A 17,217-nucleotide genomic window follows, 5' to 3' on the forward strand; every position below is an offset into this window, starting at 1 on the left:
AGGCAGAGGGGGTCTGCAGAACCAGGACTTCAGAGACTCCTTCCGAACCGTCCATCTCTGGAGGCAGTTGGGGGTCGTGTTTCCCTACACCTAGACATCTGGACAAGTCTTACAAACAACACTTGGGTGCTAAGTATAATATCCAGATGTTATTACATTTCTTGTTCCCTTACACCTCTGAAACCCAGGAGGAAACTCTCAATTTTTCCACCCAGAGGGAGTACGCAGCTCAGGAAATTCAAAAGCTGCTACAAAAAAAAGTCATTCAAAAGGTCTCGACCAAAGAAGTAGGATTCTGAACTTACTCCCACTTCTGTTTTGTGCCAAAGAAAACTGAGGACCTAACACTAATTCTGAATCTAAGAAATATGAATTATTATGTAAAGAAGTCAACATTCTGAATAGTTATGGTCCAGTCCATCCTGCCTGTTCTGCCCAAGGATGATTGGATGTGCTCTATAGATCTCCAGGATGCATACTATCACATCAGAATAGACAGGTACTCCAGGAGACACCTGCACTTTTGGCTGGAAGCCAATCACTACCAATTCAGAACACTGCCATTTGGATTCACCACAGCCCCTAGGTGTTCACCAAATGTATGACAGTTGTAGCACCTCACCTGAAGCTCAAAGGATTCCAGAATTTCCCTGTCTAGATGATTGGCTCCTCACCACCCTACAAGGCATCAATTTCTGTATGCCAGGGATTACTCCATCCAACTCCCTAGGCATCACAATAAATCTTGCCAAATCCAACCCAACTCCTGTACAGAACTTAGAATTCACAGGAACTCAACTGGATACTACGACTCAAGTGGCTTCATTACCTCTTCACTGCATCACATCTCTGAGAAATCAGATGTGGGACTTACTGTCTCTTCCGTCCCGTCCTGCAAGATTATTGTTACAGACTCTTGGATTAATGTCAGCAGCTATTATTCTAGTCCAGCTAGCAAGAATTTTTATGCAAATCCTCCAATGGACTTGGCGATACAATGGTCTATTCTTTACTAGCTTCTATCTGTTCCCATCAAACTCACTGTAGTTTTCAAATGTCAAATTCAATGGTGGATACAGTGAGATGACCTGTTTTTGAGCAGGCCATTCTCTCTCCCCTCCCCAATGGCCACAGTGACCATGGATGCTGCAGAATTAGGGTGGGGGCATTACAAGGGAAAGACAGCACAAGGTACATGCGCCTACTTGGAGACCAAGCTGCATATCAATATCCTCAAGATGAGAGTGGTCCTTCTAATGTTTCAAGCCTTTCAGGATAGTCTTCCTCTGGGGACAATTGTTATCCATTATCCATATGGACAACATGTCAGTAGTCTGGTACATCAGCAAACAAGAAGGAACCCATTCCTATCGATTGTGCAAAGAGGCTATGAGGGTCTGGGAATGGACTATCTCTTCAGACCACATTCTAATGGCAACACACATACCAGGAAAAAACAATGCACTGGCAGACAGACACAACAGGTCCTTTCTGATTCCTCATGAGTGGTTCCTCAATCAATCAGTAGTGAACATGATTTTCAGATGGTGCTTCCAACCTTGCTGAGACCTATTTCCCTCCCGTCAACGACAAGTGCAGCAAGTACTTCTGTCTGATTGTCCCCTCTGGGGGAGTCACTGAGGGATGCTCTGATTTATGATTCACCCCGGGTGGTCTCCTCTATGCTTATTTTCCTCTTCCTTTGATCTCAAAGCTCCTACAGAAAGCAACCAGGCTAAAGAGCTCTGCCATACTCATTGCCCCCTTTTGGTTTCAACAGGTGTAGTTCCACTTTCTGTGGTCTCACCTCAGATATCCTTCATGGATACTGGAGGCCAATCAGGACCTCCTATCTCACCCCTCAGAATGCCAGTTTCCCAGTCTCCATGCCCTCAAGCTGACCACATGGCTTTTCTAATTCCAGTGATAGTAAGACAGGCCAGGCTCCCTTTCCCAGTCCTTAACATTATTTTAGATTCCCAGAAGACTTCCACTAAGAAGGCCTACAAAAACAAATGAAAAAGAGTTTATGTATGGACTTCTAAAGAAAACATTGACCCTTTTTTAGCACCTACTTCAGCCATCCTCTTCTTCATCAGTACTCTTTCCAAAGAATTTATTTTTATTTATTTTATTTTACATTTGTTAACTGGGAAAGTCCGAGTGGACACTCATCCATTTTCGGCGGAGGCCCGGGGAGAAAAGCTCCAATAGCATGTCATAAAGAAATTACACAAGAATATCATACAGAGATATAGGTTCCATAGAAACATAAGTTATGTATAGATTAACAATTCCTTAATTAAAGTCAGCATACAGCATTCTAGTAGTAGGGTTTATATGGAATATAAAATATAAACACACAAGAACAATTTTTTTTTCTTTCTAAATTATGAGTACTCTCAATATTTTGTTACAGAAATAACCAGTGATTATTAAGCTTTACAGTGAAAGGAATTAGGGGACCTTCAGTAGAATCCTTGAACATGGTATTGGTGCAAAATAACCTGGGGTGTAGTATGAACAAAGTGTGGGTTCTCAGGAGTTTCTTAAGCTGAATAGTGGAAGTAGTGGAGGTTATTTGGCTAGGTAGTGAGTTCCAGATTTTGGCAATTGTGCGGGCAAAGAGAGATTGGCCAGCATCATTTTTGTGTCCGATGACACTTATTAGGTTCTGAGAACTAGATCGTAAGGCTCTGGTAGGGATGTGGGGGTTAATTATATTTTGAAATGCAGGGCTTTTTTCTGGACTGTAGAAGAGATTATGCGCTATTGTGAGTTGATTAAACAGAAATAGTTGAGGTAGCTTGAGCCAACTGAGTTGGTTAAGGGCGAGACAGTGGTGGGATTTGTATGAGGTTTCAATAGCGAACTTGGCTATTTTGTTATAACAAGATTCCATTTTGTTCAGATCACTCTGGCAGAGATTAGTAAGGATGGAAGAGGCATACAGAAGGATGGATAAGAGATGAGTTCTTGCAATAATAGCTTTGGTTTGTTTAAAGTATTTGTTCCTATAGAGAAGTCCTAGTTTTTTATTAACTTTCTTAATGGTTTGTGTTATATGGATGTCAAATTTGAGGTTATTGTCTATTTCTACACCTAACAGTTTAGTATGTGCAGTTGGAGTGATTTGAATGTTATCTTTGGAGTGAATGGTGAAAGTGTTGTTGGGGGGGGGGGGGGCATGACCTGGGCTGAAAAGAATTAATTTAGTTTTTTTGGGGTTAAGAATAAGTTTGATGTTTGTGAACCACAGGTACAAAACACAAATCCAAAAACAGCTGGGGATGAAGCTCTCCCAAAAAAGCAAAATGCAGTAACAAAAGTCCAAACTGGGAGTAAACAAACATGGCTCTCTTGATATTAAATAAAAGACAAAACTATTATTCAGGTACAAACTAGTGAGCGCTTTCGTGCCTCCTGGCACTTCTTCAAACAATACAAACACTGCAAAAATCTCAATAAAAAGGGGTTGCCTCACCCACATTATTTCACAGCAACCAACCATATATCTGCAGCAATTAATATTCACCTGCTGGCAATAATCAACAAATGTAATGTGAAGTCAAAGACTTCACATATCAACTAGCTTAGGAAATCCTTACATGCAAAATAGAAAGTCTGAAATTACACATAAAAATAAAATAAAATAAAAGCATTAATTCTCACTTTCACTACTATCAACAACTATATAACCATACAGAGAAGTGACGGCAGCAAACTTCAGTCATAAAATTTTTTACTTTCTCACATACAAAACTACTGACATCAACCTTCTCACAGTTGTAATACTATGGTATACCAAAAGACGGCAGTCATATAATCCATACAGAAATGTATTCCAAAATTCCTAAGGCAAACACCTAATGCTCACATATCAGGCTAAAATTCACAAAACAGCAAGCATTAAATTTCCTATCCTTTAAAACAACTAGGGGTACATCTATCAGTAAATAATATTGGCAGTACATCAGAAAAAAGCTAAAATACTATAGGAGAAATAGTTGGATATACACTATTAAATAGCATTCTTAATGTTTCAATGGCCTCTCAGCTAAGTAAGGTTTCAGGGACACTAATTCATTCAGGCCATATCCTCTATCTGCCTGCAATCTAATTATCCGTCTAACCTCACATTTCTCCGTGTAGTTCTTATACTTTCCTAATCTAGCCCCTTTAGTGGTCATTTCAACAGCTATAAACCTAAGTCTGGTGCTATATTCAAGTGTATGCCTAGCTAGGGCATTCCCCTCGTCTACATGGAGAAATGTGAGGTTAGATGGATAATTAGATTGCAGGCAGATCGAGGATATGGCCTGAATGAATTAGTGTCCCTGAAACCTTACTTAGCTGAGAGGCCATTGAAACATTAAGAATGCTATTACTAGTGTATATCCAACTATTTCTCCTATAGTATTTTAGCTTTTTTTTTATATACTGCCAGTATTATTTACTGATAGATGTACCCCTAGTTGTTTTAAAAGATAGGAAATGTAATGCTTGCTGTTTTTTTAATTTTAGCCTGATATGTGAGTGTTAGGTGTTTGCCTTAGGAATTTTGGAATACATTTCTGTATGCAGTATATGACTGCCATCTTTTGGTGTACTATAGTATTACAACTGTGAGAAGGTTGATGTCAGTAGTTTTATATGTGAGAAAGTAAAACATTTTATGACTGAAATTTGCTGCCATCACTTCTCTGTATGGTTATATAGTTGTTGATAGTAGTGAAAGTGAGAATTAATGCTTTTATTTTATTTCATTTTATTTTTATGTGTAATTTCAGACTTTCTATTTTGCATGTAAGGATTTCCTAAGCTAGTTGATATGTGAAGTCTTTGACTTCACATTACATTTGTTGATTATTGCCAGCAGGTGAATATTAATTGCTGCAGATATATGGTTGGTTGCTGTGAAATAATGTGGGTGAGGCAACCCCTTTTTATTGAGATTTTTGCAGTGTTTGCATTGTCTGAAGAAGTGCCAGGAGGCACGAAAGCGCTCACTAGTTTGTACCTGAATAAAAGTTTTGTCTTTTATTTAATATCAAGAGAGCCTTGTTTGTTTACTCCCAGTTTGGACTTTTGTTTGTGAACCATGTTTCGGCTAGAGTAAAAGTGTTTTGGGTGAGGATTGCAGTTCCTTTAAGGTGGTGACAGCACTTATAAGGGTGGTGTCATCTGCGTATTGTACTACTGATGCTGTGAGTGAGGAGGAATTGATTTGTTTGGTGAATAGTGAGAATAATAGTTGGCCAAGGATGGATCCTTGAGGTACACCTATGGATATTGGTAACAGGGGGGACAGCTGGTCATGCCATAGGACAGCTTGCTGTCAACCAGATAAGTAGCTAGTAAACCATGATGTAGTGGAGGGGCTGAGGCTTAGGGTAGATAAAGTTTGGAGAAGAATGTTATGGTCTACCATGTCAAAGGCTATAGATAAGTCTAAGAAAATGGAAGATACAAATAGTCCCTTGTTTCTATTGTGGTTAACTATATCTGTAAATCTGTAAATGTTAGTAATGCTGTGGTGGTGCTATGGGATGGTCTAAAGCCATGCTGGGTTTTGGAGATTAAGTTGTTTTGTAAGAGGTACCGAAGTAGTTGGGAATGTACAACTCTCTCTAATATCTTGGATAGAGGTGAGAGTATTGCGATTGGGCGGTAGTTGGTGAGTTCTAAGAAGTTGCCCCCTTTGTGCAGTGGAATAATGCGTGATGTTTTCCACAGGGTGTGGACTTTGAATTCTGCAAGTGGCCTGTTTATGAGGATGGGCACGGGATAAGCTATGGCGTCTGCTGCTATCTAAAGGAATTCGGCTGGTAGGGTGTCAGCAGCTAGTGTGGTTGGTTTGAGTTTCTTAAGGAGCTTTGAAATAATGTTAGTGGGTACAGAGTGTAGGGAAAAGTTGGAGGTATTGTTTTGAGTAGTAGGGTGGGTTTTGCTAGCACCTGGTATAGGGCTGCTAGTGGTATTGAGGGCATTGGTAAGGGTTTGGACTGTTTCGGTAAGGAACTTGTTAAATTGAATGGGAATGTTGTCATGGTTGTTTGGTAATACTGGGGTTGGGGTAGTGGCTTTACCTGGGTGGATTATGCCATTTATTGTAGCCCAAAATTTCTTAGGGTTGTTGACATATTTTTTCTGCATGTTCTTGTAGTAGTTACTTTTGTCTAGTTTGATTTGTTTTTTGGCTTTGTTTCAAAGTTTTTGGTAGGTTTGCCACAGATTACTGGTTTTGTTCTTTTGATATTGACTCCAGGCCTGATCCCTCTCTTTCACTGTAGTCTTAGTATCTTTAGTTAGCCATGGAGTATAGTTGGTTTTTAGGTTCATAGGTTCATAGGTTCGTACTAGGCTATCTGCCCTAGGGCATTTATAAGCCTAGCCAGAGTGTATGTGGCTTACACCACCCCTTAGGATGAGAATACTACGCCCTTTTAGGGTTTAGTTTACTATGCCTCTGTCTAGTAGTGACACAGAGATGACCCCCGGGGTAAACCTACGATCTCCCATCCACGCGTCGAGATTTCTCTTGAATAGAGTCAGTGAGGGGCTCTGCCTAACATGGACTGGGATTCTGTTCCAGAGTGTAGGGAGCCTCTGGGTTATGAATCTGTCCCTCCAGCACGTTCTATTTATTTCTGTGTTGAGGTTTAAGTCACTTGTTCTCATGGCTCTGATGGATTTGGATTTTCTGAGGTGGAGCATGTCCATTAATTCAGGATTGGACATGGCCTTGTACGTCAGGCACAGATCACCTCTGAGTAGGCGGTATGCGACTGAATAGAGCTGGAGTTTTTCAGTCGGGCAGCATATGACATATGTTTAAGACCCTTTATCCTCTTGGTGAGGAACTTTTGGGGTCTTTCCAACTGCTGCAGGTGTCGGGTGAGATACATCCCAAATGGGGCATTGTACTCAATCATTGGCCTGATAAGAGAAGAGTACAGGGCACAATGACCTCTCTTGATCTAGATGTGAAACCCTTCATGATAAGGTGGGCAATATAGAAGGTCTTCCTAACCACTTTGGCAATGTGAGTGTCAAATGAGAGGTTACTGTCAACCTGGGTCCCTAGGTCCCTGATTACCTCTTCCATACTTAATGGATTACCGCCTATGTGGTAATTTGTCGGTACCTTGTTTTTCCCAAAGGGTATGACTATACATTTTTGGCGTTCAGCTTAAGGCCATGGCTCTGGCACCAATTATCCATTTCTATGAGGCCTCTCTGAAGGATGTTTGTGTCCGCTGGAGTATCAATTATGGCGCCCAGTTTGCAGTCATCTGCGAACTTTGTCAGCCACAATCCTCCTATGTTTGCCTGTACCTCGGAAAAATAAATGCCGAACAAGAGGGGTCCCAGGACTGAGCCCTGTGGGACACCGCTTGTGACTGGCTTAGAGTCTGACATAGCTCCAGCAACTCTGACCCTGTGGGTTCTGTCCTTGAGCCAGTTTGCAACCCATCTTGTGACATATGGGTTTACATTTAAGCTGGTGAGTTTGTCTATGATGCCCGAGTGGGGTATTGTGTCAAAGGCTTTTGCAAGGTCAAGATAGGCTGTGTGAACTGCCTTACCCTCATCAATGGCCTTAGTGACTGTTTCAAAAAAGTCGACCAAGTTCAAAAGGCAGGATCTGCCCTTGACAAAGCCAAATTGGGTAGGATCCAATGTCTGTAGGTCCCCAATGTCTTTGTTTATGAGTTCCATAATGATCCTCTCCATAGCTTTGCAGACCAAGCTCGTCAAGCTTATTTGGCGGTAATTTCCAGGGTCCGTAGAAGCACCGCCTTTGTGAAGTGGGACCACTGTTGCCGTACGCCACTCTTTGGGTACGTATCCTGTGGTAAGGCTAAGATTAAACAGCAGTCTTATATGTGGGTTTAGTTCCTCTTGGAGTTCATGTAGCACACAGCCCGGGACACCATCCGGTCCCATTGATGCTGTATTTTTAGCTTTAGAGAGGGCGGCTCTCACCTGGGCATCTGAGATGTTAGGGAGGCTACACTCTGCTGGGATAGTTATTTCTCCTTTTGGGGGGGGGAGGAGAAATTTGCACTGAACCTGTCTGCCAGAATGTTGGCAATGTCAGTGGGTTCAGTGTATTTTGTGTCATTTTGGACTAACTCTGAGCATATCTGGGAGTTTTCACCCAGGTTTCTAACATAGCTAAAGAAGGCCTTGTGATTGTCTTTTGTGTCTTTTGCGATTTTTCTCTCAAAGTTGGCCTTGGATGATTTTATGAGTGATCGTAGTTTTTGCTAGTACTGATCAGAGATGCCTTCCCTTTTAGGGATTTTGCTCTGTCATGTAGTAGCTTCCTCCTCCTGTTGTAAAGTTTGTTTATGGCTGGGGTCCACCAGACTGGGCGCCTGCCTTTGGGGGAATGGGTCTTGGTTTTATTTGGGATTGCATGATCCATGCATTCTTGAAGGTGCCCATAGAAGGCATTTGCAAAGGATTCAGCAGTGTGGGTTGTGGTTTCCACTGGCCCAGGGGCCTTGAAAGATACCACTTCAGTCTTAAGAAGTGTGAGGTTTGCTTTTGAGAAGTTCTTCACTGTGGTCTTTTGTGCAGGGGGTGGGGGCGGGATGTGGATTTCCAGTGAGATTAATTTATGGTCTGATCTTACCAAAGAGGGATATACTTCCGGTGTGGAGCATTTTGTCCCCATGTTTGTGATGATCAGGTCTAGTATATTGTCTGCTCTTGTGGGAATGGTGACTAGTTGTTCCATTGCATTTGAGTTTATGAATTTTTTTAGTCTTATAGTTCTGAACGGGGCATGACAGTTTAGGATTTGCAGGAAAGTGGAGTAAAGTACTATACGGCGTCATCTACAGATAGTAGTTTTAGGGGTGTCCAATTACAGCTTTGTAATGAATTGATGAAGTCAGTTGTTTTAAAGGTCTTTTTGTTGCATATTACTCTGAGGTTGGGTTGGCTTATGTAGTGGGGTCTGTTCCAAATTAGGTAGGTTGGTTGATGATCACTTAGACTTTCAGGTAGACAGCCAGAGTGCCATGCTAGAGTGGGGTCAGATAACCGAATCCAGTCTAAGATGGATTCACATTTTGAAGTTTTGTATGTTCGGTTGGGGTGGATATAATTTGGGTAAATCTATGGAGGTTAATGTGGGTAGTTGGAGTGTGGCTAGAATAGTTCAGCCAGTCAATATTAAAGTCACCTAATAGTATAGTTTCTTGTGGCATGGAGTTTGAGATCCAGTTTAGCAGGTTTTCCGTTATAGTAGTGTTATTGCCTGGTGGAACCTGCAATAATGATATGTTTGTTTGAGTTTCATTTTAATTTGGCAAGGAATAGTTCAACATCTTTGATTTCTTGGGTGTTATAATCAATTTGTTCAAAGGTGAGATGATTTTGGAACAATATCACTCGCCACCTCCCTTTTTCTCTACTCTATCTCTGCGTATTATGTTATAGCCAGGGGCTGTGATCTCATTATTATGGTGTTTGGTTTAAGCCATGTTTCAGTTAGCACTGCTATTTCTGGTTTATATACAGCTAGAAGGTCATGAAGGTCCTGGATTTTATTAAGTATACTTCTTACATTTATGTTAATGAAGAGGAGAGAGGAGGTAGGTCTATAGTATAGGGGGTTTGGCTGATTAGAGTCTGTGTAGGGTGTTATGGTGGACCCTGGATGAGGGTGAATGTCACCACAGTGAATGAGTTTGTGGAGTAGATAAAGATACAGTTTAGTTAGTTTGTGTAGTAATTTAGTATGTTTTAATGAGGAGTGAGGGTTAGTTCTGACTGACAGTTTGTAGTGGGAGTAAGAGACTGATATAGAGGAGGTGAGGTCTAGTGGTGTGATAGGGAAGTTACAAAGTTTCAGGGGAGTAGATAGAGGTTCGTTTTGCCATTGTGGGGGGGTACTGATATGTAGTGAAGTGTGGTAAGAGGAGAGGTAGGAGAACAGGAGAAAGGTGGTGATAGTACATAGGTAGAGTAGTGCTTTTATTAAGTGGGATTGTTGTTTATAGTTCATCATGTTTGGTGAAGAGTGTTTAAGGGCAGTATCTTAAAGTAAGTGGGTTTGATATACTAATAATGAGTGATAGTAAGTGTGTGGTGAAGGGTGTTGGTTTGTAAGTTATATGTGTGGTGTGAAACTCTAATTGGGTGGGAGGGAACTGATAGAGGGTCTGGTGTCTAACTATAAATGTAATTGATATGTGGTGGGTGGGAATGGAGGTAGGGTAGGGGAGCGGACTGAGTGTAGCATACAGAGCGAGGCAGAGACAGTAGTCCAAGACACTGGAGAGTTTGGGAGACTATCAGTGTTATGTGAAAGAGAGCCTATTACTGCAATATGTATCCTATATGGGTGGAAGGCATTTATGTGGCAGTTAAGTAACCTTAGAATAAATTCAAAGAAAATAGTCAGTATATCAGAGATGTGTTGTGTAATTCAGGGAGCTGGAGTGTGGGCAGGATGGGTAGGAAGAGGCAAAGGTGCACTCTAGATTATAGAGGAAAAGGAGTGCAGTATAACTAAGAAGGTAACAGATATATGGGGGTTGATGCCTGCCGCTAATCTGTGATGTAGCGTTTGACCACACTAAAGTCAGTCAGCTGTCCTTAAGGGGGAGTACACTCTATGTAAAGTACACTAAACCAAGAAAGTTAATATACATTCACTACTTTCAGGCTATGGTTCTCTCAAACTTCTTTGCTGGGTCCACAGTATTTTCTGGGCGATTCTTCTTAACTGATGTAGGTATTTGATGGGAGGGGGAACCCTTAAATAATGGCTACGAATTGTCTGGAGGAGGGAAAGAGATAGTTAGTACTCAGGGTGCTTGCATACAGGCTAGGACAGGCTTTTTTTCCAAATTTGCTTTTTTTTTCTTTTTGTGTTTGCACTACTATCATAGGTATACAAGGTTCTAGCATAGCAAGTTGGTCAATCAGTGTTATATTTAGGAAGCTTTACCTTATAAACAGCAAAAAAAAAGTTCAGGAGGTGTTCACTTATCTTACTTAAATAGTGCAGTCATCAAACAGCAAGACCAATTTAGAAATTGCAAGGTCCCAAACATGTAGAAATATCCATGAAACAGTAAGCCAAGTGGAGCTATAGTATCTGAGAGTACATTTAAATGTCTCAGTACAATGAGAGGAGGTGGGATATGTCTCCAAGAAGGGGCTAGTTTTTCCACTATTAATCTTCAGCAAGCTGCAATATCTAATTATCATGCTGGAAATGAATCTCTAGCTCTCTGTCAGCTTCCAAGTTATGTAAAGCTTTTATGAAAGGAATTTTCCTCCTTAGACCTCCCATAAAAGATCCTACTCCCCTTGGGACCTCACAGTGGTCCTCCAGGGTTGACTCAGACACCCTTTGAATCAGCAAACAATTGTGACATGAAATTTCTTTCTAGGAAAACAATTTTTTTGGTAGTTATTACTTCATCAAAAAGAATTTCTGAACTCCAGGCCTTGTCAGCTAGGCCTTCTTACATTGTTTTTCATAAAGATAGGGTATGTCTTCAAACTAACCCATCCTTTATGCCTAAAGTGGCCATAGAAACTAATATTAATTAATCAATCAATACAATTATCAATTTTCTTTCTGAACTTTACTAATAAGTGCGAATATCGGCTGCACCTTCTTGATGTTCATAGACAACTACATTTCTTTCTTCACAGAACAAAACAGTTCAGGAAGTCTAGTCAACTGTTTGTATCATTTTCCCCTAACCACTTAGATCAAGCATTTTCCAAAATCACTTTGGCCAAATGGATTACTGATTGTATTTCACTGATTTATTCTCAGAAATATTTGGAATTGCCTCGACCTCCAAGAACCCACTCCACCAGATCTACAGCTGCCTCCTTGGCTTTTTCCTTTAAAATTTCAGTTGATGATATTTGTGCTGTGGTGACTTGGTCAAAGACTCATACCTTTGTTACATATCACAAATTGGACATTGTCTCCCGAAGCAGGCCTTCCTTTGGCTCGACAGTACTCTGGCATAGCCTTCCTTGAAGGCCTCCCAAGAGTTATGTAGCTGGGGACTCTGACCCATCGGTGAGGAAGAATGAAAAGGACAACTTCAGATTTATGTTATATACTTACCATAACTTGGCATCTGTGTTGTCCATTTTTATTCTTCTTCACTTTTCTTACCTGCCATCCTCAGGCTTTGTCACTCCTAGAAGGATCTTTGCATATGTTTTGGAACACTCATGTTCCAGGTTTGCGCTTCAATCATTTTTTTTCTCTATTCTATCACTATAGTCCAATGGGCAGTAAGGCAGCAAACTCAGTCTGAAAAGTTGGGAATGGTGTGGTGCATTATGAGTAGAGGGAGGAGCTCGGGAAAGTTTCCAAGTCTTGAAAATGTGACCAAGTCGGCTCCAAGGGTCAGATTCGTAACCCATCAATGTGGAAATATGAAAATGAACAATACAGATGCCAAGTTATGGTAAGTACATAACTTCTAATTCTATTTCCAACCAACTTCTGTTCCATACTAATCTAGTCTAACCCACCAGCTATACAAATCAAAAAATGTTGTTTCATTGATTCTGTAGTGTAACCCCAGCAAATCAACAATCTTGTATGTGCCATTATTTTTTGGTAATCCAATGGGTAGGTGTCAGGCACATTCATAAGATTCCCCCCACCCCAACAAATCAGTCATAACCATACCTTGAAAACATCCTACAAACTTTACATTTGCAGCATGCTTAATGAATCCTGCAGAACATTTTAGGACCTAGTTTTACAGCATTATCAAAAGCTGTATAATATACAATGTAACATTCTAATTGTGGGGAGCAGTAAGCACTCCCCACTTTTACCCATCAGGCTACAGCAAGATAATTCAATAAGGTTTCTCATCTGCATGGGAGCTTTTCTCCATGTCATAATTAAGACCTGTCTTTTCCTACCCATTTCAGGCATGCTAAAAATATTGCAAGTTCAATGCACATATATTTCAGTTCAACAGTTTAGATAATATGTGATATATAAATAATAATGCCCATTTTTGCCAGCGTAGGCCCAGTGGACAAACAGTCCCTTTTCAAGGACAATCTAGGAACACTAGTACCTAGCTTTGAACCTATGTTACTTCCACAAAGTCACACAATAGGCAAATAAGGACTGCGGGAATCAAACCGTGTACCACAGGAACTACAACTCACGGCCTTAACACTCTACAGCAACTGCCAGACTCTCTCCACAACTCCGTTAATGTCAGTCACCCAGCATTCTTTTATGCACTACTTGCAGCTTTTGATTTCTTTTGATCTGAGCTAAAAAAAGTTTCCAAATCATCTCATGTCACCAACCATCTAAACTGCTTTTCTTGTTCTCCATCTTTATCATTATTCAGCTGCAGAACTCCGTCAACTGACTCACTTATACAGTAGAAAGTTGATTATCTGAACATCGATTATCCAAAACATCAATTATCCAAAATAGCCATCCAAAGTTTTCAGGTAGGAAAAATCATAAAGTCTGAATATGTAAACATTATATGTATTCACATGAGCATGTTTTTCAAGCTTGTAGACAGCTCGTGTGTGAAAAATATTCTTTATTGTCCACTAAAATTGCTGAATAGTTGAAAAGTGTACTCCTGCATGCAGAAAAAACTAAATTTTAGAAGTTTTTTATCTGGTTCAATTATATGTTTGATTATCCAAACTACCGTAGGTCCCAGTTAGTTTGGATAATTGACGCTCTACTCTACTTTCAACTGTATCTTGTGAGTCTGTGACAGTTTAGCCTCCATGAGAGAAAATTACTCAAAACAATGCAGAATGTATTGTTGTAACTTCAGGTTTCTTAGTCTATATGTCCTTTTGACCAAAGCAAAGTGAGTTCAGTGCTTTCTAGTTTAAAACAAAAAGTCATGCTCAAAAAGTACACTTTTCACTAGTTTTACATATTTTTCCTGCTTCCACATTAGAAATAGCACCTGATCTTTCATTGATAAGTCTCATGTGTAACCAGGATGTGTCAATGTGGTTTCCGTTCTCTCCCTTAGGTTGCTACAGAGAGTGTTTGAGCTGTTTGCACTCAATTTTGCATAACATGGAGCCAAATACTATCTAGTCCTTCCCTATGTCTGGTACTCCATTTAGTTTTATTTTTCCACCAGTTTATCAGGTTATTTTTTTCACTTCAGACCCCCCCCCCATTTCATTTAACAAATATTCATAGGCCTTCCTTAAAGACATTTTTCTTGGTTTCTCAACAGCGCCTGAATAAGACTTCATAGAGCATCTCTTTTACACTTCATGCTTTTACTGCTACAATAGAATTATACAGATGAGTACTAACTGTTTTCATCTCCCAGTATAAATTATTTTTAATATCCACCAGAGGAGCCTCTTCATCTATCATTACACACTCTTCTGTTTGTCTCACTTCAGTCCCAATAAGACTTTGCTCACCTTGTACCAAGTTGGATTCATTCTCAGCTTACAAAGTAGTTTAGTACTCTCTTTTCTTTCCAAATAATGTTATATAACTGCACCTCCAACTGTGAATTACTAATTTTTCACATATACTTTATTAATGGTACAGTTTCACTTATACTTTATTAATTGTACTATTTATTTTTTCTTTTAATTTTTTTTTTTGTGAGTTTTGTGTCTCTCTACCTGCCAATCATGAGCCACCTCCCAGTCAATTGGTCCATTCATTCCCCATCATTGGGTTGAAGTTGGCCAGGAGGGACCATCATTTAAGCAGTCATGATGGGTTGGTTGATGTTTTTTCTTGATGGCCATAGCCTCTTTCTCACACTCAGTTCATGAGGGAAGGGGTCATGCCACTAGCTGACCTCAATGGTCATCCCTCACTTCCACAAGAGGTATTGCCAGCAAACAGCTCTGCCTGTTTGTCTTCATTCACTGTGTGATGGTTTCCCTTGTCTCCACCAGGGAGATCACAACCACCTGTGTGCTCAATGAGCATTTGCCCATCCGCCCTACTTCTAGGAGAAATGAGCGGGGCACGCCCTTTCACTCCTTCCCTACTCTGATTAGTCCCTTCAATGGCAGGGAGACTAATCAAATCCTGGTTGCCTAGGTGACAGTCAGGGCGTCATCCCTCTGCACCAATGAGCCAGTCTGTAATGGTACAACCATTTACGCCACATATTGAAAGTTCACATGTGGAGTAACCAAGGATAGCATTCAACCTCTCCAACACTATCAATGGAAGTCATATATTGTTATGCTTTATGTTTTTTGTCATGGTTTGTGTGTTTTTGATCAATGTGTTCTTCAAATAGTTTTCAAACTTTTGGATTTTTGACAATTTGTATGTTGTTTTCTGAGTTTGTGTTTTAGCAGATGTTGTTTTCTGTGACTTTGTTCTTTAGTAGATGTAGTAATCCCAGAAAAGTTAGTTAATGGTTGTGTTATTGGCTGTCACATGATAAACTGGGTTCAAGGCTTACAACCTTTATTAGCACACCCTATTGATTTATTAGTTAGCCCCTGGATAAAGGTAAATGAGTTTTGTTTCCTGTATAAATAAAGTTTTCTTGTTCCTTGTCCCCTTCCTTTAGGATGCCTTAGCATTAGGAAAGACTGAAGAGGAAGCCCTTAAACACTTCAGACTGAAGTTCAATGAAGCTCTTCGGGAAAGCTGGAAAACTAAACTAAACTGGACATTCCATAATGCAAATAAAGAAGCAAGGTAAAGAAAGCTTTGGTCAGGCCACAATCCTCCCAGCATGTCCCTCTGCTCCTGTCATGAGACGAAGCCGTCTTTATACCTGCAAATCAGAAGCAAATTCACCCTCTTCTGGATTTCATATTCCTTCTACTTCTGCTCAGATCACATGTCTCCTTCCTGGTTACCCAAGTCGACTTATTTTGTGACATCATCATCACCATCATCCTTCCTGGTTACCCAAGTCGACTTATTTTGTGACATCATTATCACCAACATCCTTCCTGGTTATCCAAGTCGACTTATTTTGTGACATCATCATCATCACCATCATCCTTCCTGGTTACCCAAGTTGACTTATTTTGTGACATCATCATCACCATCATCCTTCCTGGTTACCCAAGTCGACTTTGTGACATCATCATCACCATCATCCTTCCTGGTTACCCAGGTCGACTTATTTTGTGACATCATTATCGCCAACATCCTTCCTGGTTATCCAAGTCGACTTATTTTGTGACATCATCATCACAATCATCCTTCCTGGCTACCCAAGTCGACTTATTTTGTGACATCATTATCACCAACATCCTTCCTGGTTACCCAAGTCGACTTATTTTGTGACATCATCATCACCATCATCCTTCCTGGTTACCCAGGTCGACTTATTTTGTGACATCATCATCACCATCATCCTTCCTGGTTACCCAAGCTAACTTATTTTGTGACATCATCATCACCATCATCTTGTTACAACATGGGGGTTAACAATGAACATACTGCTTGAGACAATGCCTGTGATTTGGTCAGCCAAAATTCCTTTAATGGCAGAGAGCCTTCTACATAAACAATGCATAAATAAAAAAAATAAAATAGTTTTTAAACACTGGGATGTATTTATGATTCTCAAATGCTAAGCATTACATACTAATTCCCAGCGTTTATGTTCAGGATGAATTTGCAGTTCATGAATGGGTGGAAACATCAGAAGTAGAAAGGATCGCTGACTGTAAGCATTATCTATGTTAATTCATTAATTAATATGCAGTCTTCAGTTCTTAAATCAGAACCTGCAGGAGTAAGCACTGACTGTGGTCGATCGGGGAGGCAAACAACGAACAGTATGGCAGACATTTGATACTGTAGCACAGTATTGACAGTTATATGACTCACTCTAGTGTTATATAGTTTGGAAGAACATCTGCTTCTGAATTTCATTCTGTACAATTTGTAGTTGAGTGTTTGTCCTGTTCATTTTTTTCTACACAGATGCAAAGTTTGACAGCTGAGAAGGATGAGATGGCACTCCTAATCTTACCTTTAGATACCTACTCTGTTGCTAACATGTGGCCCATTTTTAAATATTAATTTTCCAAGCTAACTTTATTTTCACAGTATTCATTTTAATTCACCTATTGTAGCCAAAACTGTTTTGCAGCATGATTGATCCCAGCATCCAAGGATATGCCAGGAAATGAATTTATTAAGTTTCTCAGGCAGTCCCCCATTAAGTTTCATACCATATATGTAGCTCTCAG

General features: G+C 40.2%; 1 protein-coding gene across 2 annotated transcripts in view; it reads left to right on the plus strand.

The window, feature by feature from the left end:
- Nucleotides 1–16,568, plus strand: part of PIK3CD (phosphatidylinositol-4,5-bisphosphate 3-kinase catalytic subunit delta) — a 912,023-nt gene extending 895,455 nt beyond the window's left edge. The window contains exons 25-26 of one of the 2 annotated variants that reach the window (XR_006363658.1): nucleotides 15,573–16,082; nucleotides 16,131–16,568. Coding sequence is in view for 1 of the 2 variants with exons in the window: in XM_044063126.1 (XP_043919061.1) it covers nucleotides 15,573–15,707 (135 nt within the window). In the remaining variant the exon portion in view is untranslated. Of the gene's footprint in view, nucleotides 1–15,572 lie in introns of both variants that reach the window. The other variant, XM_044063126.1, reaches the window with a different exon arrangement.
- Nucleotides 16,569–17,217: the final 649 nt, after the last annotated feature.

Source organism: Protopterus annectens, chromosome 2.part1 (assembly GCF_019279795.1).
Source record: "Protopterus annectens isolate FY-2018-M chromosome 2.part1, PAN1.0, whole genome shotgun sequence".
NCBI classification, from domain to species: domain Eukaryota; kingdom Metazoa; phylum Chordata; order Ceratodontiformes; family Protopteridae; genus Protopterus; species Protopterus annectens.